The 25,193-nt window shown below is 37.3% G+C and overlaps 1 protein-coding gene across 3 annotated transcripts in view; it reads right to left on the bottom strand.

Annotated features, from left to right (window-relative positions):
• The window catches only part of THSD7B (thrombospondin type 1 domain containing 7B), an 865,484-nt gene that overhangs the window by 200,325 nt on the left and 639,966 nt on the right, over positions 1–25,193 (bottom strand). For all 3 annotated transcript variants that reach the window (XM_024569693.3, XM_045203176.2, XM_053918625.1), the window contains one exon: positions 3,807–3,985. In XM_024569693.3, the coding sequence (XP_024425461.2) occupies positions 3,807–3,985 (179 nt within the window). The remainder of the gene's footprint in view (positions 1–3,806; positions 3,986–25,193) is intronic.

The following is a 25,193-nucleotide window of genomic DNA, read 5'->3' as shown; positions in this document are numbered from 1 at the left end:
TTTGGAACTGGTTTGTCTTTCATTGTGTGAAGGACTCATAAAGGGAAATGTTAAGTCCAATGACACTTTAATGTCCCCATATTTAATCTTCTATTAAGCAGAACTCCAAAAGAAAAAAAATCACAAAAATATATAGTACAAGTGCACTTAAATCTACCCAACATATTACAGACTGTAACAAATTAAAATGTATTATGTCTTTTATTATGCACAGTATTGTCAAAGGCATCAACCAACTGATCTCATACTCCATTCAACTAATTTAGAAGTTTTCCACTTAGATAAGAGCTCTGGGTAAACTGCATGTTGGAGCTATTTAGCATCACAAATATACTCAGCAGAAAGCTACTCAAGTATTGCTGTCATTTTGGCACTTCTAGAGAAAGAGCTATCACGTTGATAGGTTTTGGTTTAAAAGGGAGGCTTTTTATGAGATATCATAAATATTGATTTTACACTCACAGATTCACAACAGTTTATGAGCTTTGTGTATGTTACATAATACCAACCTTTCCATTTATATCACTGAGTTAGATTTCAATGGGAATCCAAACACCCAGGTCTTTTCAGTCAAGTCTTGAAAGACCCTGGGCAATAATAATTTGGAGGTTCTTATTTCTTTTCTCTAGAAGAGCTTATGTTTTTGAGAATTCAAATGAAAAATCACAGCATAAGAGAGTTCTAATCTATTTTGCCTTTCTATGGAACTATCTACCCACAAATCCAGAGAGAAGGCTTCTTTTCAAACAAAGCATCCAATGGATAGGCTGGAATGCACTATAAAAGGAGGAAGACAGCCCTTGCCCTCAAAAAGACCTAAAGAAACATAAAGAGGAGAATGAACAGGCATATGCAGGTACACTAACATTTACAAAGGAATATGCATAATAGGCAATGTATACACATGAGATAGTTCAGTATTTCTTTTACAAACAGCATGTTAGGCTCAAGCTGAAATATGCTGAATTTTCCTCATGCACAGGTACTGAAGATATATGCCTCTTTTCCTGATTAATTTGGTTATATATTTTTAAGGTCTTTATGGGTGAATGGATCATAGAGTATTAATATGGTTCCAAGAATAGGAAAATATATCTGAACATGAAAACCAATTGGAAAGAAGACAAATATCCTAAAGCCAGAAGTGAAATTGAACTTTACAAAAGAGCCTCAAGTGGATGCACCTCTAACTAGACCATATTTCCAGCTTAGAAAAACAAATAGCAGCCGCTCCTAAAGAAGAATCACCACTAATAATAGAAGCTTAGGGATATTTCCTAAGTAATGAAAATTCCTGACAACTCCATTTATTTTCAAATGAATTTAAAAATGTGGATAACTTCAATAGAATTCTATGTAAACATAGCACACAGGGGTTTCTACCATATGCAAGAGCAAATATTCAATGGAGTCACCACAGATAGCTTCCCACCAATGTACTAACAGGTATGCATGTACTTGCTTTAGAAAAAATTGCTCTGAGGAGGGTTTCTTTTAAATCCAGGACTCTTCACACTGGTATCTTCCCATGCCCTTCACAAACTTACGAGTGAGAGGCAGTGCTTAGTACTTATTGCTGTGATCATGAAACATACCGTGTGCACTGGGGTGAAGTTTTCTGATTCAAGTTTAATTAAGCCATATACATGCTAGATATCTGAAACCTCTTTTTGTTGGAATATAGGGCATTCTAAATTCAATTCCTGGGGCATTAAATCTCAGGATTCATTTCTGAGCATCACAACAAATGTCTTTGGAATGCTACATATACTGCCTCTCTTGAACTTAAAAGAAACATCTGCAAACAGGCCCACCTGAACTTAATTTTAATTTATGGAATTTATCTAAATTATTGTTGAACTTGGGGTTTTTCATTTGTACTACTTCTTAAGGTTATAAGCTTTATATGTCAGTGACATGTTTAGAGCAAGTTTCTGTAAGTCAAAACAGGCTTACAAGTACATTTATCCTATTTATACTTTCAAATTTATTAGACAAATTTCTATACATTTGCCTTTGCATACTGAAAATAGTGTCTTAAAGTCTATGCTCAAATAAAGTTATTTTATTCCTTTGATAATTTCCTAGTTCATAAAATTAACATATCAAAATTAGTATTTAATACCAGTGTTACAAAGACTTAGCTTTTATTGATGCTTTTGAGAAAGATATAAGAATTCCATACATTATTTATAGCTATAAAGTCTTAGTAGTTATCTTCCATTTTAAAAGCCTAGAAAATCCTTATGGGAAGGTCAAATATTTTTCACACTGAGTATTTACCTGAAAGCCTTCTGACCAAAAACCTGTATTATTCCTTTCTTTGTACTGAAGTCAGGCTAATCTAAGAAAGATTATCTCTGCTCTGATTAACTCCCTCCTATTTTCATTAATCAAAGCCCTTCATCAATCTTCATTAATCTTCCCTTCATCAAACTACTATACTTGTGGAGCTTTTTTGCAAACTTTATGTTGATTTTATGATCCTCTGCCTTGTCTTCCAATGGGTTTACATATGCTTTGAGGGGAAAACTATTAACTGTTATGTGGTTATTAACTATTATGTGGAAAACTATTGTGTGGTTATTTTACCACATAACTTTAAAATAAAAGACACATCACACTCTGGCCTATCTTAGAACTTAAATATCTTTGAATGATAAGTTTTTGTTGTCAATAAGCTATGTGCCATTTGTCAACACATAGGAAAAAATAGGTAGAGATGTTGGTCTTGAATTGACAAATGATACCTAAACCCAAGTAGAAGTAGATATGCTATTCAAACTAATTAAAAACAGATGCATGAATTTCTCTTCCATTAAACACCCCATACAGAAAGTCCAATCAAAATGGAGTTAAGAGGACAGAAATTAATATACTAGAATTAGTAATAGAAGCCTATGTAACTATTCTATTAAAGCAGTTTTGGAGAATAAAGACTTTACATACTCATAGAAGACACACTGCACCTCTCTAAGAATAAAGCACTTTTTTTTAGAATAAAGAACTTTAAAGTATCATCATCTTTTTCTCCACCTATTCAACTAGATTAAAATATTTATATTGGCCTTTGTCTAATTACCTGTATGCAATTGTGGGAGAAAACTTAGTTCTTTATTACAATTCTTAACTAAATCTGAGAGGCTCTGCTGTATGGGTAAAGTCAGCTGAAATACTCAAATCAACTTTGATTGCTTAGGATGGCACTTTATACATCTGTATGGAAGGGTATCCTTCAGGGTTCCATTTATGGAAACAGCTTTGACTCTTTAGGAAACAGGTAGAGAAATAGTTCAGAAGAGACACGAAGAGCTGTGGAAACACTGGCAAGACTGAAAACCCCCCAGAAAATTAGAATAATGACTTACGTGAAAGAAAAATAGAAAACCATTTTGGGAGTGTATGATGACACCAGTAATTATATTGACGGACACAAGTAATTGACCCCCCCCAACATTAGTGCATTTAGATGTGCATGCCTGTGTATGCATGTGTATCCACACACAACTTTTATAGTATTACGAGTAATCAGATTACACCTCAAGATTATTTGAAATCGATTGGATCACTTTGTGTAAACTTTGTTACTGCTAATAACATCAAGTTGAACTCCACATTACATGGGAGCGGCCAAGGCTTCTACTAATTGTATTATGTTACCTTCTGCTTGCTGAACCCCCTCCCGAATTTGTGATAACCTTGCACGAGCGGCTGGAAACAAGATAATGGCTTCAATTTTAATAGGAAATAAATAATAACGGGGGTAATTTTTTAAAGCTTTTTATGTGCTGCTTCATGCACTTTACCTGATTCTTGAGATCCAGTTTGGGACATGGGCGACCTCCATTGTAAGGTTTTTCTTTTAGCCATTTGGATCGAATTCTCACTCCAGTCCCACAAGATGAACTGCAAGACCCCCAGCTGGACCAATCGCTTAACTTGCAATCAAATGGGCAGGGGATGACACATTCTTCTTGAATATAACCTGCAAAAGAAAAGTTCAAGAGAAGGGAAAGAAAGTCTGACCAAAATGTAATAATCACATTCACTTGGAGCTCAGAGTGCTCAACAATACTGCCACAGGGGCTTCGAGAGTTTTCTACTCAAGTAAACAGACAAAGGTTCTCAGAGATAGCTACATATGATTACCATCTGTTTATTTCATAGACAATTCTGGGATGGAACAAGCTGGGAAAAGTGCACAGTTAGCTCTGCTTTCTGATAAGAAGAAATAAGGCAGTTCAGGGCTAATGATACCATCTCCCCCGACTGGGGATTGCACCCCACCACTCCTATAATTCGGTCTGGAGACAGGAAGTATAATAGAGTCAATCTTTCTTGGTGTCTGCGATCCTCAAGGCTTTCACTATGAAAGCTCTTGATTCTCACTTCCAGGTACTGTGACTTGGAGTGGAGCGGGGAGAAGGACTCTACACAGCACATCACCAATTAGGAAGAATGGAACATTACTGAAGGAAGAAAACAGAGGCATAGTGAAAGGCAGTCTAATGAGATGTTGGACTGGAATGAAGAGATTAGTGTTGAAACACAACGTTCTGATTTTACTTGGTCCTCAGCTCAGTTCTTGCTACAATCTTTCTCTAGACAATCTCACTATTTAACTATCACCTCAAGTGATCACTATCAAATATATATTTCCAGTTCTGATCCCTCTACTGAGTTCTAGACCACCTACTCATCCACTCTAACTGGATGCCCAGTTACCCCCAAATTCAACATGTCTAAAACTAAGGCCATCAATTTCCTCCTAAAACATTCTAACTCTCTTGTATTAGTCATTCTCATTTCAACATATCTGAGTGCTATACACTAGAATATATACATGCCTGTATGCTCTCTTCCCCTTGAATTTGTACAGAAGCTGTGAATGTGATGGGCTGGCACGCCCACAATTAGGTTCTGGTGTGCAGCAGAGGGGAGGGGAGCTCACAGATATAATCAACATGCCAAATTCATTGATTTTGAGTTAACCAGAAAGGAGGGTATCTTGAGTGGGCCTGATAATAAGGTGAAAACCCTTAAAATAGTGACTGGGCCCTTTTTGTGGAGAAAGATTCTCCTGCTGGCCTTGAAAGAGCAAGAACTGCTGTGCTATGACGTGCCTCTGGAGGCCCCATAGAAGGGCACTGAGGGCATCCTCTGGGACCCATGGGCGGTCTCTGGCTATCAGCCAGCAAGGAAACAGGGTGTCAGCCCTAGAAGTACATGAAGATGAATTCTGCCAATAATTGCAAAGGAGCTTGGAAGAGCTACTTGGAAGCTTTCCCCAATCCAGCCTCTGCTGAGACATTAGCCTTCGCCCACACATTGACTTCAGCTGGTAAGAACATTATGCAAAACAGAATCTAGAGAAGCCAAACCTGTACTCCTGAGCCTTGGGAACTGAGATAATGAATGTTTGAGCAAAGTCTGCAGTAACTGGCGATGGAGCAACGGAAAACTAACAGATTATCCAAAATAAAAAATCTTGCAGTCATCTTAGAGCTTTCTCCATTATTTTACACAAAAATATCAACAGGTGTAATAAGTTCTTAGGTTAAATGTGTCCCCTACTCTACAATTCTTTAGTCAGTCTTTGGTTCCAGGTATTTACTGTTTCTTGTCTGGAATGCTGCAATGTTCTCTTCACTAGTCTCCCTTTTTCTGAATCGTTCTCTTTTAATATTGGTCAGTCACTCTGAGGAAAAAGTTACTCTTCTAAAACTATACCAACTATAATGAAAAAATAAATTTAAAAAGAAAGATAAAAATGCATAATTTATGCTACTTCTTGTAAAATCTTTGCTGATTCTTCATTGCCTTGAAAATAAAGTGCTACCTACTTTGCAGACACTGTAAGATTCTTTTCAAGAGGCTCTGAGCAAGGGTTTTCAGCTTGGCTGTAAAACACATTCCCGTTGTTCAGGATACACGACGTACCAATTTGACCAGAATCTCAGGAGATGGATCTAGGCCTTAGCAGTGTTCAGAGACCCCCAGGGGAGTCTAATGTGCGGTCTGGGCTGAGAACCACCGTCCTAACTTGTACTGTTCCTGCCCTTCCCTCCCGCCTTTTTTCAAATCTGTCCACACAGACTACCCCAACTTCTCCAGCAACAGGTATGCCTTTCATCATGCAAAGCGTCTCTTTCTCCAGCCAGCTCAGCCTTCCTGGGTCATTGCTTCAACCACTCTCTTGACAATGTAATTGCCCGCCTGGCCCCATTGTTCTTCTGCCATGGCAGTCTGGCAAAACTTCAGACCTAGATCGTCCAGCTGTTTCCTACTCTGAGATTAACACTGAGCTACCAAGCAAAGATGAAAATAAAATGCTAATACACACTGGTGACCACACCATGTACTCTCTTCCTTCAACAAAGTTCTCATGCTGCCTAGTGATTCTTCTGCATTTTCTTCTCAATTCTACTTCACATTATGGCTTTTTCAAACCTTTTCCACATGCCTTCAGACTTTTAAGAACTCACCTCTTCTCTGCCCCCCCCAAACTGAAAGAAATGAAAAAGAGCTTCTTTAATTTAATTTCCTATAATTATCTCTGTATACAGTCCCATTTTTTATCATCTCCATATTACAATGGGAAATGGCAGCCACTTTTCTATTAAAGGTACATTTCACCACTTGATACCTTTCCAGACAGTTTTAGGACCTCATCCCCTTTACTTCCCCTCCCTCTGTGTGTGTGTGTTTGTACACACACATACATATTATATGTGAAATATAATTTTATACTTCTATTTCTCTTAGATTAATATTAGAGTGACTTTACATTTTCCAAGTAACTCATTGACAAGAGAAAGTACAGCGAACATCTAAGAATCATCAGGAAGGATCAGGAAGGGGCTGAAAAACCACTGCTCTACTTGAAGGTGTTAAAAGACTAATTCTGTATTGTTTAATGCACTTGTGATTCTGTGGAGCATTGATCAGTATTTCAGTACTGAGTACATAAGAAACCTAAATACAGGGTTAAATAGAGGCTACAGGCATTACTTAATTTTAGAGAAACTGAGTCACAAAATGATTCCATTCGTTACTGAATGGAAAGAACAGTCCTAGTAATTATGTGGAATTAACTCTCACGGCATGCATACTTCAAATATGAAATTCCAGGAGACCTCATATAAATAACTTTTAAGTATTTGAGTCACTATATAGAGTCTATGTTGAAGCATATTTTGAATTAGATGCCCTTTTAATTCAATGAGACTTCATTTTTACTTATATTTGCATATTGCAGGATTTTAATTAGAGAGCCTCTAAAGCACTGTTTTATTTTTTCTCTTGATAAGAAATAAACCCAGAGGATCTCTATGAAAGTCAAGGTCATAAATTCAATGAGTATAAAATAGTGTTGAAATTCAACAGGGCTAAGCAACAGTGACATTTATTTTCCAGGAAAGTTATATTTATGCTAGAGTATACCCCAAAGGAAAGCCCACAGTGAAAACTACTAATAATTGCATATTCCTATCCCTATCTCATAATTGAAAGGATTAGTTTTACCCACATACTTAATACTTACAATATTTGGCAACAGAATATGATCAAACGTGGCTACATACAAGGTTAACCTGCAAATTGAGAATTCAAATTCCTGACTATGGGAACTTCACTAGTGTTCTCAAAACTCATTTACATAAAATATACCTCAGAACAGCTTCTCTGGCAATATTCATAAATCTAAATTCAATTGCTATGAAAGAAGAAGATTTTCTACAAAAAAATACACTACGATTAATGTGCAGAATACATTGCTTGGACCATCATATTATTTAAGCTGGGGTGTTTTCATGTTCTATTTTAGTTATCTTTATGCATATGAAGTTAGGTGTAAAGTATTTATTACAGAATTATCAATAAAACATACACCCAACATTGTGATTTTGTACAATACACATAGTGGGTACTCAAAAAAGTATCTGTTGCTATTAGGAATAGAGGTGAACTGAAGAAGATCTATGATTAGTGTCTTTATGTTACAACTGGAGGACTTTACTGAATGACATACCCACGCAGGCTGAAGCCCAGAGGTCTGCAATGACTTTTCCATGTACATTGCTAACCCTCCAAATATGGCTCGTTAGGTTAGTGCAGTGGACATAGGTAAAAACACAACTCTATGTATAAGGCAAGGCTACTGATAAAACTACCTCCCAGAATATTACCTCCTGTGCATTTTTCTCCCTCCATCATTCAAGTCCTAACTCATGTTCCCCTCTACAACAGTGTGTTTTAAAGTATTAGAAAGAAGAAAATATTGATAGTAATTAATAGTCTGAAGAAATAACCTAGATTGATTCTACTTATATTTTCTACTGTGTAAAGTAATGGCAAACGTCCTACAGTACATTGCATGCTCTATTTATTGACACTCTGCTAGAAAAATGAAGGCACACTACCCAAAATAAGATAGGTAAATGATGAATAGAATGCTGATTGTCTCTTCTCCACTTCACAGTGAAGATCTGGGAGAAACTTGTAAGTTAATATGTTTTCATTTCTCAATGCTTAAAGATCACTCTTTTAATCCATAAGTTTTAGTACTACTATTTGTCTAGTAATACACCATACTAAAAAGTATCTGATGACTTAAATCAAGGTAGTTGAAAGTATACATTTATTTAGAAAAGGTGGAGTATATGGGGGCAGATGTTTCTGAGATGGTTGCAAGAAAGACAGTTTGAGAAATTAGATCAGTACTTTGCATTGTATTCAAGGGAAGACAGACAATATTAGACATTTATTTAAAGTCTCAATCTATTAATATGTGGAAATGTAGCTCCTCAATAAGGTCACCAGCTTGCTTTGGTGAATTTATATTTTGGCCTGGGACTACTACCCATGAGTAGCAGTTACAATCTTTCACAGATGGTTTCAACCTTGTTTAGGCTTCTGTGAAGCCTGAGAGGAGAGGGTTGGAAAGCGCCTAACTTTTCATTATCTCTTATTTTTAAAATTTTGAGCTATTAAAAGAAATATTTTGAAAATACCATTTACTAGTAGAAAACTACCTTTACTGCATATATAAAACCTTACCAGCATAGACTCTCCAATGTTAAACAGGGTATGGTACCACAAATAACAAAGTATCTTATTTGGACCTAAAACCTAATCAGTCACCTGAAATACTACTGATTTAGAAGTTACACAAAATTCAATAATTATATTTACAAAAAATATTTCCCTGGTTTCCTTAAAACTCAAATATATTCTGCTGTGTAATTATTTATTAAGTTTTATTATGTTTACCAGAAAAAAATCATCTAAGTGTCTAATCACTTTCATTTAATCATCTAATCACTTTCATTAATAATCAAAAATGTAATTTACTGTTGCATTTTACTTTAGATGTAGATTCAAGGTCATCTAGGCCAGTAGCTTCATTGTATAGTCTGGTCAGAAATAGAAAGGGAACTCGAACCCAGACTGGACTATAATTACCCAGCTCACTATCAAGTAGGAAAAAACTAATTATTATGGCCCCAGAATGTTCTCTGTAGTGCTGGAGCGACAAAGTAGAAAATCAACCCCTGCTCTTAATGAAATTCATGTCTTCTTAATGAGAAAAAAAATGGTATATAATCAACTACTTAATTATATGATACAAAAATATATACACAAATTTTATGACAATTTGAGGTAATATAAATGGATTCTGGCTCTAATTTTCTAAGTAATTCATGTGAAAATATTTACTGGCATACATTGTGGTAAAAACAGGTGTTTGACTAATTGCTTGACCTGGTTCACTTGCTATAACTAAATTTATCACTGTAAATGTAATCAGTCAACCAAATCGTATAAAGAAGTGATCTTTTAAATTGAATTGTCCAGGCAATTTCATCAAGATGGTATCTACAGTTGTTCATATAGACAGAGTTTCAGCATTAACAACCTTGTGCCAGGTTTCCCCAGGCAGATGAGAAATGTTTTTCTCTTAGAAGCTATTGAGGATATTAGGGACAAATGGAACACTATACGCAGAACAATCTGAACTGTATGTACTAAGTGTTTCTATCATGACTGCAAATAAGTGCGATTGAAATTAAAGTGACTGAATGCTTTAACCACATAATACACTTGGCATTTGAAACATTACAAAGATATACAGATTGTTGGCAACCCAACGTTACCAAGTAATTCTTAGAACTGTATAAAAGCCTGCATGAAGTCCTCTCATTACATCTAACTGCCCTGAGAAAATCCTAAATTATGCCAAACACTATCTACACTGCCTTTTAAAGTTCAGAAAGCTGATCTCAGAGCATGGCGTGTATTTGTCAGTGCTGTTCCCCAAATATTTTAGGTTTTGGTCCTTGACACATAGTATAATTGTACTTCCCTGTCTCTTGAAATTAGGAATGATCTTATAATTTGCTTTAGCCAATGAAATGTGAGCAGAAGTGAACGTGTTACTTCTATTGTAATTTGCCACACTCTCTCTTTCCTATGCCCAGGAACTAGGAATGTTGCAGATAGCAGCTGCTCCATCCGCCAGAGTCCTGGAGTGAAACGGCTCTCCCGCCGACGCAATGCTGATGAAAGAGGGACCGGAGGACTGAGTGCTCTCAGTGGTACTCAGCCCCTGAGACTCTGCATCATCTGTTATCGAATGCATTTGCTGCTGCACCATAACCTATTGCAGAGCCCATGGACTGATGCTGGCATAGTAAAGTATATCTTCAGAAGATGAAATAAAATGCCCCGTGAAATATTTAGAAGAGCTTGAGAGTCTTTATGTAATGCTCTGAAAAAATAAGATCGGGCTGTGTCAGCAGTCAGCACAGTCTGAACAGCAGCACCATCAAATTGGACTGTGACTTTGCGAACGTTGATGAGCATATGGATATATATTTCAGGACAATTTATAATTTATTATTTTACAAAGTACTGGCAATATGGATTATATATAAATCAAGGTTAACCTTGTGTGATCTGGAATAAAATTTTCAATTTCAATAATTCAGTTTCTTCATGTAAAAATAAAAATGTAATAATACTTGCCTTTTTATCTCCTTTTGATACAGTAAAAACAAAATATAATTAGAAGTTTATGGAAATTTTCATATATAATGATATACCAATATTTTCCCACTACTAAAAGCTACATAGCAATGTAAAAATGTTTTTTCCTTATCCTGTTTTTAGTGCTGGTTATTGATAGAGAGTATGATTCTATAAAGATGCTTTAGCAGAAAAATTATACAGTAATAATTACCAAATTTGGGTGCCATTTCACACTCCAGATCATTTCCATGTAAATTAAAGGCTGCAATAACTTTGACAAAATGAGAGTTTCTGTACTGGATCAGTAACGCAATTGTTGTTTGAATCCATCTCTGTCTTTCTGAGTCTGCCGCTGCCACCAGCCCGAATCAGACCCTCATTACCTCTCACCTGGCTTATTTTAATGGCTCCGTAACTGGACTCCGGGACCCCAATCTGTTCTAATGCATTCCACGTCTGATCAACTGCTATATTAATATCCCAAAGTTGCAACTTTAATGTATCAGAGTCTAACTTAAACTCAAAAAAAAAAAAAAAAGATATGTAGATGGCAATCTAGGCAGGAGAGAAACCACAAATTAAATTAGGAACATGAGAATGAACCCAAAATGTTCACAAGTCAATAGAGAAATCTGCATAAGATTTGATGTTGAGGAGAAGTATAAAATTGGCCAGGTGAGGCGGAGCCACATGGGATGTCATGCTGGAGGGCTTAGAAAATTGACTGAGAATTCTGATGTTAATTCAGGTGTGCCATTGAATAGAAGACAAGACAGCATGAGAACAAGTCACCTTCTTAGAAGATAATTGAAAAACTTAGAAGTGACTAATGGCTCGGCCTTAGGCTTAAACACCACTGTGATGTTTTGTATATATGCATAAATATATGTATTATGTATAAATACATACACATAATGTATATATACATAAATATTACAAATATATATTTTTACATATTGCAATTACATATGTTGAAAATAATAAAACATGATAGAATATGACTTATAATTAACTAGCTGTGACATATGCAATGGCTAACATACTGTCTAAAAGGAAATTACCATTGTCAAAATGACCAGTGAACTAGCTCTTTAAATAGGGGGGAAGGTGGGGACTGGTTGTAAGAAGGGGAAGAGACTAGTCAAAGAACACAGATGCGTGACCCATGGACATGTACAGTGGGGTGGGGATTGATTGACTGTGGGGGTGGCGGTGGCCTGTGTAGAGGGGGGCAAAGGGGGAAATAATGGGACAATGGTAATAGCATAAACAATAAAACATTTTAATAATAAATAAATAGCAACTTCATTTGCCAACTGTTGAGGCAGGTTTAATGTAACTAATTCTAAAAATGAGCAATAGCCAATTTGTGAGTCAATAGATGCTTTTAAGCACCCCATGAGATTCTGAAATATATAAGCTTAGAATAAGTGTCTTTGTCCTTTTCACTGCATCTTGGAGGTCCTAATGGAAGCTTGACCTGAGTCCAGATATTATATTGGGCCAGCATATTGGATGTATTTATTGTCTACCTGCTTATTTATTTTCATGTTTATTTATACAGGGTGGAAAAAAGTAGTTTTACAGTTGTTCATATGGAAAATAACATAATAATTAAAAAATAAAATAATAAACTGTTCCACATACTCACAAGAGAAGATCTACTTTTGACACACCTTTTATATTTATTTTGAGGCCAAGAGCTCCATATTTGGGGGTTTCATATGAAAATAAACATTTCTCGCTTCTCTTGAAAACATGGAGGATCTTGTCTGGGAATGTCTGGGTCCTCATTCACGCATGGTGTCAGTTGTGTAGTGGGGCTTCAGATGAAATGCTCCTTTGCAGCCCTCTACCGCCCCTTAGAGTGATAGTCTAAGTGTCTAAAGTAAAGATTTCTCCTCCAGCTAAAGCAATGCACACACGTAACTCGTAATTCCAAATAAAAACAGATGGGGGCGTGCTGCTTGTGTTGCAAGGAAAGACAGAAGATGTAGAGACCTGCTGGCCAGGGCTCACCCTGCTCATCACGTGAAATGGTCTACTGGAAATCTAGCTAGTAACCTCCACTTGGAAGATGCCCAAGCAAGAGAGAATTCCTGGACCTTAAGCTTCGTTAAGTGGATTGTGCTCTACTGCTGTAAGTACCCTCCATAGTACTAACACGAGGATTTAAAGAAAACTGCTAAAGGTGGCAATAAGAGACATCAAAAATGCCTGGAACAAATGGCTTCCTAGAACAAGGTGGATGGGGGCATTGTGCATTCAGAGCCAACCTCCTCCAAACTCTGTAGCACAGAATGAAGCTCATAAGTGATTTGGTTGCATGGGACACACTTCAGAGATAAAACCCCATTTTTTTTGTTTGCTGGAATGTTGGGTCATCCCAACAATGATTTGTGTTCATGAACAATAAAACAAGCTGTTATTATAAATTCTAAATTATGGATTACATGATGAAAAAAATTTACCTGCAAAAGTTTGCTTTTGCCAAAGAACTACATCTTTCACTGAGCTAATGCAGAAATCAATGTACTGGAATGAATTCACAGTCCATTAACTCCTTCCAAGTTACTGTAAAAACCTCTGAAATATCGCCAAGGTGTAGAATTAAATATGATTCCCAGGCTTGATTTATACTGTGTGCAGGTAATGGTGAATTTGTTTCATTTACCAATAAATTTCTTTCCTAATGGATTGTGCATCTGCTAATCCAGAGACTTATACTTAGGCTTCTCTTGTCTTCTGTAGCCAAACAGGTATCTGAGATTTTATTTGTGGGTGTTTAATCATATACCTGCTAAAGGGACAAAAATTGCAGGAAGGATGAGATACTTATTTTCCTCAAGAAAACTGGAAGGCAGCAATCTCCTAATTATACTAATAGCATCAAGGAACAGTGGATATGGATAATTTCAATTCACAAAAAAAGGGAGAACCTTTTCAACCAGGAAAAAGTCTCAAAAGCAACCAGAAATACCCCTTGAAAAAGGGAACAAAAAAGAGGGGGGAGAGTTTATTAGTGTCCTAGGGCTATCATAACAAATTGCCACAAATCTGGTGACTTCAAATGATAACACTTTATTTTCTCATTGTTCTGGAGGCCAGGAGTCTGAATTAAGGTGTTACTGGGGCTGTGCTCCCTCTGAAGTCTATAGGAGAAAACCCTACCTTGGTCTTCCAGTTTCTGGTGGTTCCTGGCTTCGTTGGCTTGTGGCAGCATAAGGCCAATTTCTGTCTTTTCTTCCCAGGAGCCTGTGTATCTTAAATATCCCTCTCCTTTCTCTTAGACAGATGCCTGTCATTGGATTTAGAACCCACTCTAAATCCAGGATGATCTCATCTCAAGTTCCTTAACTTCATTATATCTGCAAAAATCCTATTTGCAAAAAGGTCACATTCACATGTAGTGGGTGTCAGGACTTAAACATATCTTTTGGGGGAACATAATACACCCATTAATGAGACACATGAAAACTATGATAAGGAAGACAATATAACAAATGGATGAGAATCTGGACTTTGAAATTAAGTTGACCTAGGCCTATATCTTACCTCAAGGTCTGCCTAAATCCTCTAAGCTTTCATTTTATTATCTGTAACAAAGACTGGCAGGTCAATTCCTGCCTCTGCCTGTTTTTGTAAATACAGTTTTGTTGGAATAGAGCCACACCCATTTATTTTAGCATTGTCTATGGTGGCTTTTATACTGCAAGAGCATAGGTGACATTGTGGAAGAGACGGTGTGACCACAAAGTTTAAAATATTTAGTATCTGGACAGTTACAGAAGACATTTGCAAACTCTGATTTATAAAGTAGGGATGATAATAGTGCTGACTGCATAAAAGTATTAGGAGGATAAAATGAGCTCACTGAGCAGTGCTGAGCACGCAGTGATGATCTCTCAGTACGTGTGCTGCTGCTGTTAAAGAAGCATGGTGCCTTGATGGCTTAGAAATGCAGAAGACCTAAGTTTGAAGTCAACCAGAACCCTTATTACAGTGGTATTAGTTTGTGTCTATCTTTGAACATGTTCAAGCCTCGTTATCTATGTCTGCAAAATGGAGATAATTATTATACGTACTTCAAATAATTTTTCTGTAGGTTACAGGGTGTGAAACAAAGAGTTAGCTATTGTTGCTACTATTATTATTCTCCAAAAGAAAATGTATAACATCATCTTCAGTGTATAAAATGGAGATGACAGGTGTGAAGACACTCCCAGATTGAGAAATCTCATGGAGAAGATCCAACATCTTGAGTCATCTCAATAATGCTGCTTTCTCTATCATTTAGAATGGGATGGGCAGATAAAGTAAAAAGTTAAAGGAGTTCATCATCACCAAGCCCTTATTATATGAAATGTTAAAGGGACTTATCTAAGAAATAGAAGATCAAAAACTATGAACAGTAAAATGACAACAAACTCAACTATCAACAACTGAACCTAAAAAACAAAAACTAAGCAAAGTAGAACAGGGAGAGAACCAGAAAAATGGAGACCACGTGGAGGGTTATCAGTGGGGAGGGGGAGAGGAAGAATAAGGGGGGAAGGTACAGGGAATAAGAAGCATAATTGGTAGGCATAAAATAGACGGGGGGAGAGTTAAGAATAGTGTAGGAAAGAGAGACTCCAAAGAACTTATATGTATGATCCATGAACGTGAACTAAGGGGGAGGAATGTTGGAGGGCAGGGGAGAGGTGCAGGGTAGAGGGGGGATAAAGGGGAATAAAAAATTGGGAAAATTGTAATAGCATAATCAATAAAATATACTGAAAAAATAAAAAGAATGCTGCTTTCTCCTCAAGGCCAAAACTTGTGTGGCATGCAGGGATGGGCAAAGCACTCTTGTGAATTTTTGTCTATTTGTTGATCAAACACATGGAGCAAGTAATGATATAGGGCAATTAACAGTCCCACGCTAATTTGAGCAGGCATGTACAAAATATTAAACACATTTAACTTGGAGGTTACTAGAGATGAAAATTAGGTCAAAAGACCTTAAAAATATACTTACGTTAAAATGATTATCTCCCCCACCTCATACCCCTAACCAGTTATGTCCTGCCTTTCATGTTCCTTATTCTGACCCTATTATAAAGTCCAAGCTTTTTGACATTGTTTACTGGGACTTCCATAATCTGTTGCGTCCATATCTCTCCATTGTATTAGTGTACTTGACATTCTGCAACTTCATAATGCTCAACATGTGGTAACAATTTCACAAATTGCAGATACAATTAGGAGGCATTCTAGACATCTTCCTTTGTTTTACCTCATGCTCTATCTACACAACTATTTTAGCTTTAAAGGGATTTTTTTACAATCCTCATCAGCTTAGGATGTTGAGGTTATAACTGTGTATTTTATTTTTATTTTTTTATCCTCACCCAAGGACATTTTTTCATTGTTTTGAGAGAGAGAGATGTTGGTTGCCTTCTCATATGCACCCCGACCAAGGATCAAACCTGCAACCTGGTATGTTCCCTGACCAGGAATGGAACTTATAACCTTTCAGTCTACAGGATGACACTTCAACCAATTGAGCCACACCAACCAAGGCTATAGCTCTATGTATTTAAAATATAGCTCTGATCCAGGAAAGTAATAAATTATTCCAGCTGGAGTTAAAATGTACTGTACTCACCCTTCCCATGTCCCAAAGGATGACTCAGAAAAAAGAGATGAGATAAAAATCTGCAAGTCTTATCATTCAAGAGAACTGATATAGTGCTAAGTAAGCTATTTTAGAATGTACATTTTTTGTTTTGGAGCTACTGGAAATGATCAGGTGAAATCAATTCATACCTAGATTATTCAAAATTCAGGGACAAAATATACAGACCACAAAACCAAAAATTTGGCTCTGGCTTTCGTTCCACATTGAAACTCAAAATCTATGGCTTTTCAACAGTACAATATACTATGTGTACAGATACAGGAGATGTAAGTAAAAAGGGGAAAGTGTTGGAAGAAGGCCTTCTCACCATTTAAAGGCTACCAATTATTAATATCTTGGTATATTTTCCCTTTTTGGGTTAGTAACTTTATTCCTAGTATTTGTTTTGCTGTTAAACTACACTTACACTATCCCGCCAGCTCCCTGCTGGTCGTGCTGCAGCACACGGTGCCATTATTGGACTATTTACAGCATCCTTAGTTGACCGGCCAAGATTTGAAGGAAGCCTGCGTAATTTATCACTATCGAAAACAAAATGTAAAATGCTAAATATATGTAAAAGATGGAATACTACGCATTCCCCCCAAAGAATAAACTAGCCTACATGCAGAAGAACAGTAGTTAATCTACTAAGTGACACACTCTAGAACCAATGAAATGGGTGAGGAAACAAAGTCTGTCATTCCCAGCTGGTAAACCTTGTGCAAGTTCCTTAACTTCTCTGTTGCTTTTGTATAACACAGGAATGAAAATAATATCCAACTAATCCTGTTGGTAGCAGAATAAAGTGAGTTACTAGAGAGAGGCAGAGTATTTAGAGAACAGTATAACATATTGTAAATAATCAATGTTATTTATCATTTATCAGGAAAAAATTAAAAAGGGAATTACTTTATGATCCAGCAGTCCTACCACAGGGTATAACCAAAGGAAGTAAAAACACTATGTCCATGACATACCTATACTCTCACTGCGGCATTGTTCACAACACGGGCATGTGCACGCATGCGCGCACGCATACCGGACTATTACTCGGCCTTAAGAAAGAAGGAAATCTCGCTATCTGCAACAACCTGGATGAACTCAAAGGAGGTTATGCTAAGTAAAATAAGCCAGGCACATAAGGAAAAACACTGTGTGATTTCACTTACATGTGGGATCTAAAATAGTTGAACTCTTAGAAGCACACAGTGGAACGATGGTTGTCAGAGATCGGGTTTGGAGAAAAAAAGGGAAGATGTTGGTATAAAGGGTACAGAGTTTCAGTCATACAAGATGAATAAGCTCTGGAGATCATACAGTACAGCATAAAGACTACAATACCATACTATATACTTAAAATCCTTAAGAAGGTACATCTTGTCTGAGGTATCATTGGCAAACATGTTTTCCCATACTGTTGGTTCTCTTTGTAATTTGGTGCTGTTTTCTTTAGCCATGTAGAAGCTCTTTATTTTCATGAGGTCCCATTTGTTTATTCTTTCCTTTATGTCCCTTGCTTTAGGGGATGTGTCTGTGAGGATGTTGCTGCATGGAATGTCTGAGATTTTCCTGCCAATGTTTTCCTCAAGGACTTTTATGGTGTTACGACTTATATTTAAGTCTTTTATCCACCTTGAACTTAGTTTTGTGTATGGTGTAAGTTGGCCACTGTGGAAAACAATATGGAATTTCCTCAGAAAACTAAAAATGGAACTGCCCTTTGACCCAGCAATTCCGCTGCTGGGATTATACCCTAAGAACACTGAAACACCAATCCAAAAGAATCTGTGCACCCCAATGTTCATAGCAGCATAATTTACAATAGCTAAGTACTGGAAGCAACCGAAGTGCCCATCAGCAAAAGAGTGGATCCAAAAACTATGGTATATTTACACAATGGAATTCTACGCAGCAGAGAGAAAGAAGGAGCTTATACCCTTTGCAACAGCATGGATGAAACTGGAGAGCATTATGCTAAGTGAAATAAGCCAGGCAGTGAGGGACAAATACCATATGATCTCACCTTTAACTGGAACATAATCAATAGAAGAAAAAACCAAACAAAATACAACCAGAGACATTGAAGTTAAGAACAATCTAAGAATAGCCAGAGCGGGGGGGCGGGGACAGTGGGAAGAGGGGATTACAGGAACTACTATAGAGGACACATGGACAAAACCAAGGGGGAGGGTGGAGGTGGGAGAGGGAGGTGGGTTCACCTAGGGTGGGGTGGAGGGATGGGGAGAAAAGGCATACATCTGTAATTGAATAACAATAAAAAAAATAAATAAAGGAAACAAAACAGAAAATCTAAATGAAATAATGAAGCTTGAAAAAAAAAAAAGAAGGTACATCTTAATTGCTCTTAACACACACACACACATACACAAAGTGCTAACTACATGAGGTGATGGATATGTTAAGTAGCTTCATTGTGGTGATCACTTTACAGTGAAGACATATATCAAATCATCAAGTTGTACACTTACATATATATGACTTTTACTTGCCAATGATACTTCAATAAAAGTGAAGAAACAAAACATGTTATTTCAAAGCACAATCAAAATAACTATGTATGTATACTTTTGGAATACATCTACTTTAATATGAACAGATGCAAAGATGGAAGGTTTTAAATTAAATATGAGGAAAGTTAATAGGATTGGGGATACAGAGTAAAAGGAAAATTATGAAACTGAATTAAAAATAAAAGAAGGATGTGCAGGGACTAAAGATGAGAACATGCAGAAACTCAGTTAGATCCTCTCTCCAGGAATTTTAAATGTCAGGCAGAGAGAAAATTGTATAGACCAGGAGGAAGGGGAAGGCTAGGCTGTCAAGCAAGACTCGAGACCAAAAGACTCAGTCTCAAGAACAGCAAACCCACACTGCTGGCGCAGGAAACAAAGGGCAGGGCCAGGAGCCACGATCCATTTCCTCCTGAGAGGAAGGAGGGTCTCTTTGCTTCCTTAGCTCCCCGTGTACCCAGCAGTGGGTCCTAGTATCTGAGGTTACTTCAGTCTGTCCTCATTCTTGGAAATTAAAACTAGCCTAGTAAACATCAGTTCAATTAGGCACTCAGTAGAGAAAATTTCCAAGGGAATTTTGTTCAGCTTGAGACATAAAACACAAAGGCCCAGAAAACAATTACTATGACCTTTCAGATAAGTCTTGTTATTTCTCTCCTGCTCAAAGACTGCAATAGACATTTGGTGGAACAGCAATGAGAAAAATATTAATGTATTTGGCATGTTAATCCACCCTCCCGATCCTTTGTATCATTTCAAGAATTTGAAAAAAATTAAATATTTCAGTTACTTCCAATATGATACCACATCAAGACTGGGCTGTGTGGGCCCCGACATTCTATCCTCATTAAACAGATGTTATAAAATAACATAACCAAAGCCCTCCCAGAGTGCCTAACACGTAGCATACATTCAAAAGCCAGTATCGTGTCCCTCACCTTCCCCAAGCACAACTCCATTATCCAAGAAAAACCTGTCAAAATTCATGAAATAAATTGATGGTTACTGACATTGATGGTATGAGTGGGAAGGAATATAACTGATGACAAATCTGGAAAGTAGTTCCTGAGACTTAGTCTTACATATGAAGTTAAGGCACTTGGTGTAAATATAGGTGATATTGTGGTATTAGTAGTTTCTTTTTTTCCTAGACGTCTTTGAGAAAAAGAGAAAGAAGGGGATAGAGAATAAAGTGTTTGTGATTTAGACAGCAATGAAGAATAAAATTAAGTTTTTCAGGCTGTGAATTATAATAGAACTATAGGCAAACAATTAAGTTCTAATAGGAGAGATAACAAAAGCTGGTTTTTGCAGATGACATGAACTGTAGGTCTTGAAGCCAAACTTGAAGAAGAGGGAGGAAATATGTACAGGAAAAAATATGAAACTGAAAACCCAACTAGAATCCAAAGTAGACAAGGCCCAAGTCCTTGAAAGGAGAAAGTAATTGAATAGAAATTGAAGAATTATAATTGTAACCACTGTTATCGGTAGACCAACATACAGAATATGGAAAATAAACACAGTAAAGCAAGACTGAGGTCAAATCAGTGTAGGAAATACATTCTGCAGTTACATCCCCACATGGCCCTGTCTGCCTACTGAACGGCATCACTCACCTCAAAGGAACTATCATCTATTAAAGAACTCACTCTCTGGGTGCTGTGTAACTTGGCCTGGGTTTCAAGGCATTGAGACCTTACCTTTGCCCCGAAGGGAGAGGGCTAGGCCTAGCCAGAGGGCAAGTTCTCATAGGTGGTTATCACAAAGCTATGGCGATGCTCAATTCTGACAAAATAATCCATGAACATACTATTAAAAAGCTTGTGAATATTTTAATAAAGAAGAATTGGGCAAAAAGTATCAAAATGGGATTATTGAGATCAATTCCAGAGAAAGTGACATAATTTTATTTCTCATGCATTTACTAGACTGGTAGTAAGAGAAGAAAGAAGAGGATGTTATAGGCAGAAAGTAATCTGGCAAAAACTCTCTCCTCATATTCTCATAAACAATTATAGGGACCAAGATGGATTTTTATAGTTACCCAAAGTTGATTAATGGATCAGTATGTCTCCCTGTAGCTGAGTGGTGAGGGGGGAATGCTGGTCTTTTTCATTCAACATTTTGATTAAGGGCTTAGATAAAGACACAGATGGTATGCTCATCAAATTTTGGGATGATGTAAAGCTGAGAGTTATTACTAATATGTTAAATGTCAGAATCAAGATTTAGAGTGTTTAAAAAGCTAGAATAATGAACTGCAACTCATTATTATATGAAAGATAATGCAGAGAAAAATACAGTTCTATAACACAGCATCCAAAAGGCAACTGGACATCTATACTCAGAATGGGAGATAACAAAATTTTATAGCTGTTCCTAAAACAAAACGGCAGGATTTTTTTTAAATTGACCAATCTAAGAGAGAGAGAGAGAGAGAGAGAGAGAAAGTAAGCAAGAGAGAAAGAGGGAAAGGGTAGAGGGAAAGGGAAGGACAGAGAGGGAGAGAGAGAGATTTGTTATCCACTTATTTATACATTCATTGGTTTATCCTTGTATGTGCCCACTGGGAATCAAACCCACAAACTCGGCACATCAGGACAATGCTCTAACCAGTGGAGCTACCTGGTAGGATTTTTTTAACTACAAAATGACAATGTACTAAGAGTCACTATACAAAATAAATCATGCATTTTGTTTGTTTTAATGTAAATTTCATCTACCAACAAGTATTATAAAACAAAACCTACACAAAAGTACTATTAACATGGTCTCAAGAAAGTGGGAGAATATAATATTGGGAATATTAAACTCCTATTTATTCAAGAGACACCATTTAAGTACCCACTCTGGTTGAAGATATGTTCCTTCCCTATTATACACCTACTGAGCCTTCACTTTTCAGATCCCTAGAGTGAATGGCCTGCTCTGATTCTCTATCTGAGCGATCCCCCTTGTTATTCTTTCACAGTGCTGATCCTTTTTATCATAGCACTTAAGAAAATTTATACAACATTATATATTCTGTGTATATATTTTCTTAAGATCTCTCTCAACTACCACACTGCAAGCTCCAAGCTCATGAAGACAAGGATGCCTTATGTTTTGTCTGACGCTACATACTCAAGGTATGTCACAGTGCTTGGCACGTGGGTAGGTGTTTAATAAATATGTCCTGAATTAATGAATACATGAGCTAATAATTGGAGGCTAATAATTTGGAAGGGGGCAAAAACCTTACAAAGAGATAAAGTCTAATAAAAACCATGCTCTGCATAAAAATCTGACTACATTTCTGTGAGAATGTACAATCAACCAGACTGATGGAAAAGTTGGAAAAAGTGCTCTTTGAAAAACTGAAGAAACCGCCTTGCTTAAGGGCTCAAAAGATTAGTAGAAAAGTTCAGCTTAAAGAGAAAAAGAGATGGCGACTGAGAGAAGAATGTAGGCAAAGGAACAGAGTTATGCGAGAACAGAAGGTGTACAGGGAAGAGAGGGAAGAAGCCCAGTAGGGTTGCAGCATATGGGGCAGGAAATGTGTGGATGAAAGTGACATTGGGACATCATGTTTCTTTTGCTATCATTTAAGTGCTTATTGTCAAATGGAAACATACTGGAGAAAAGAGAGCACAATAAGGAAGAGACTAGAAATTATGTATGAGTCAGACTACAGTACACTCTGGATATTTAGCCAAATTCATAAATGTAGGGGAATTTCATATATTTTCAGAGTTTTGAAATGCTCTTAAGGAAATATTTTAGATTTGTTTTTAATTTGTTATGTATTATAGTCTGTCCAGAAAGTATCCAATCATATAATATGAAAAATAGAGACATTTATTGAAGAAGATACAAGATACAAGAAACACTGTATATAGGACAATGATGCCTCAGTCCCCTTCAAAGTAGGCACCTTAGGACCTCACACAGTTCTCCCATTTGCTGTCAGCTGCCCTGTCATATTTTCCTGAATCTCATGGATGGCCTGAAATTTCTTCCTTTTCAAAGGTGATACTAGTTTCGGGAAAAACATAGAAGTCTCAGGGTATCAAATCTGGGCTGTAGGGGGCTGAGTCACCTGAGTGATTTGATGTTTTGCCAAAAAACTCTGCATGAGACGTGATGCGTGAGCGGGCACGATGTTGTGATGAAGCTGCCAATCAACAGTTGCCCACAGCTGTGGCCTCCTGAATCATGCTCACTCAATGGCATCTACTGCCCCCACAGACTGGTACAGTGAAGTCACGATTGTTCACGCATGCTCATTCCAGTCCTCTCTCCTTGGCTGCCAGGTTACATCAATGTAGCACAAACCATTCTTGCTTTATTAAAAATGGCTGTATTTTTTCTGGACAGATGTCGTATTTGGAATCACTTCAAAATGAAGCCACAGGACTGCCTTGCATGTCTTCTGCCTCAAACCCCTAGAACAGGGGTGTCAAATTCATTTTCACCAGGGGCCACATCAGCCTCACCGTTGCCTTCAAAGGGCTGAATGTGATTTTAGGACCATATAAGTGTAACTACTCCTTAACAGTTAAGCAAGAGCTTGGCACTGCCACTGGGTAGAAACAAGGCGCTGGCCGGATGAAACAAGGTGGAGGGCGGGGTTCCGCCCGCAGGCCTCGTGTTTGCCACTGTGCTCTAGAATGTTAACATAGGGCAAAGTGACCTTTTCACTGGGCCTAAAGCAACCTTGTTTTCCAAAGAACTATTTGCAAGGCTAACAAAAAAAGGAAATATTAGGACTACAGAACTCATGGCAACTGGACTAAAAGTGTAAAACATTGTTCAGAATTAGCATCACTATGTTAGCGTACCTATAAATACCCTTGGCCTTTGTGTCCTAACTGGAACACTATTTAGGCTTCTGCCTGAGTCACTGCTTCCTGAATAGCTTGCTAGCTCGCTCTCTCTCTCTTTTTTTAATGTCAAGTAAATGATTGTTGCCTCTCACTTTGGCCTTTTATTTTCAGGTTAAATGGAATAGTTAATTTGGAACCAATGGATGGAGGAAGCTACATTTAGACTTAAACTAAAGATCTTCCCAAGTTTAGAGCTGTCCAACTGATTTGTAGCAATGAACTTCCAGTCAGCAAGGAGGCTGTAAGCACACGGTGGGGAACAATACTTCTACCACCATTTCAAATAAAAATATTTCATCTCTTCGAAATGTCAACACCGTTCACACCACCTACCTTACCACCTATAATCTATTCCAAACTCTGTATCCCAAATGTCTAATTATAAAAATTTTTCTTCTGACTTAAGTATTTTCAATTATGTTTTTCTATATCTCTAATCATTGCCCTGCTCAGTGCCCTGTTAAGCTGCACCTGACCTTGTCAGTGTCTCCATCCATCACTGACCCAGCTTTCAGTTATTCTTGAGCCCACCCTGTTTCTCCACAGCTTGTCAGTGTTATCCCTCCTCCCTGTGGTCTTGGTCTTTTTTCCCTCTCACGGGGGCTACTAGAACGTGATCCTCATTGCTTTCTCTACTTTTAATTTTTCTTTTATCCAATACATCATCAACCTGGAAGCCAGAATTATCTTTCTAAAACCAACATTGGCTCTTAGTACAACAGCCTTGGTTAACAGTTCTACTTTGTAAGGCACCAGCTCAGGATTTGAGGAATCAGAGGGAAAGAGAAAGGGGGACAGGGGCTCCTGGGTTTCTCATAACCTCGGGCAATTTTATCTATGGGCGGCCCGTGTGCAATACTCACTTCCTTCCAATGAATATTATCTAGGGAACATGATTAGGCAAATGTGACCAGAGGGAAGAGGGCAAGAACTGTCCTGAAGCACAATTACGGAGGAATGGCTCTTTGCCTCTAAGCATTTGCAGATATTTGCAGAGAACAAGACATTTCAAAATTTAAAATGTTAAATATTATGTCTCAGTAGATAGTTTATATCCTATAAATATAAGGTTATGTTCCATTCTATTTGATAGATATAAGA

This window comes from Desmodus rotundus, chromosome 2 (assembly GCF_022682495.2).
Source record: "Desmodus rotundus isolate HL8 chromosome 2, HLdesRot8A.1, whole genome shotgun sequence".
Lineage (NCBI taxonomy): Eukaryota > Metazoa > Chordata > Mammalia > Chiroptera > Phyllostomidae > Desmodus > Desmodus rotundus.
The sequence above is the reverse complement of the archived record's forward strand: the minus strand, read 5'-3'. Positions and strand labels throughout refer to the sequence as shown.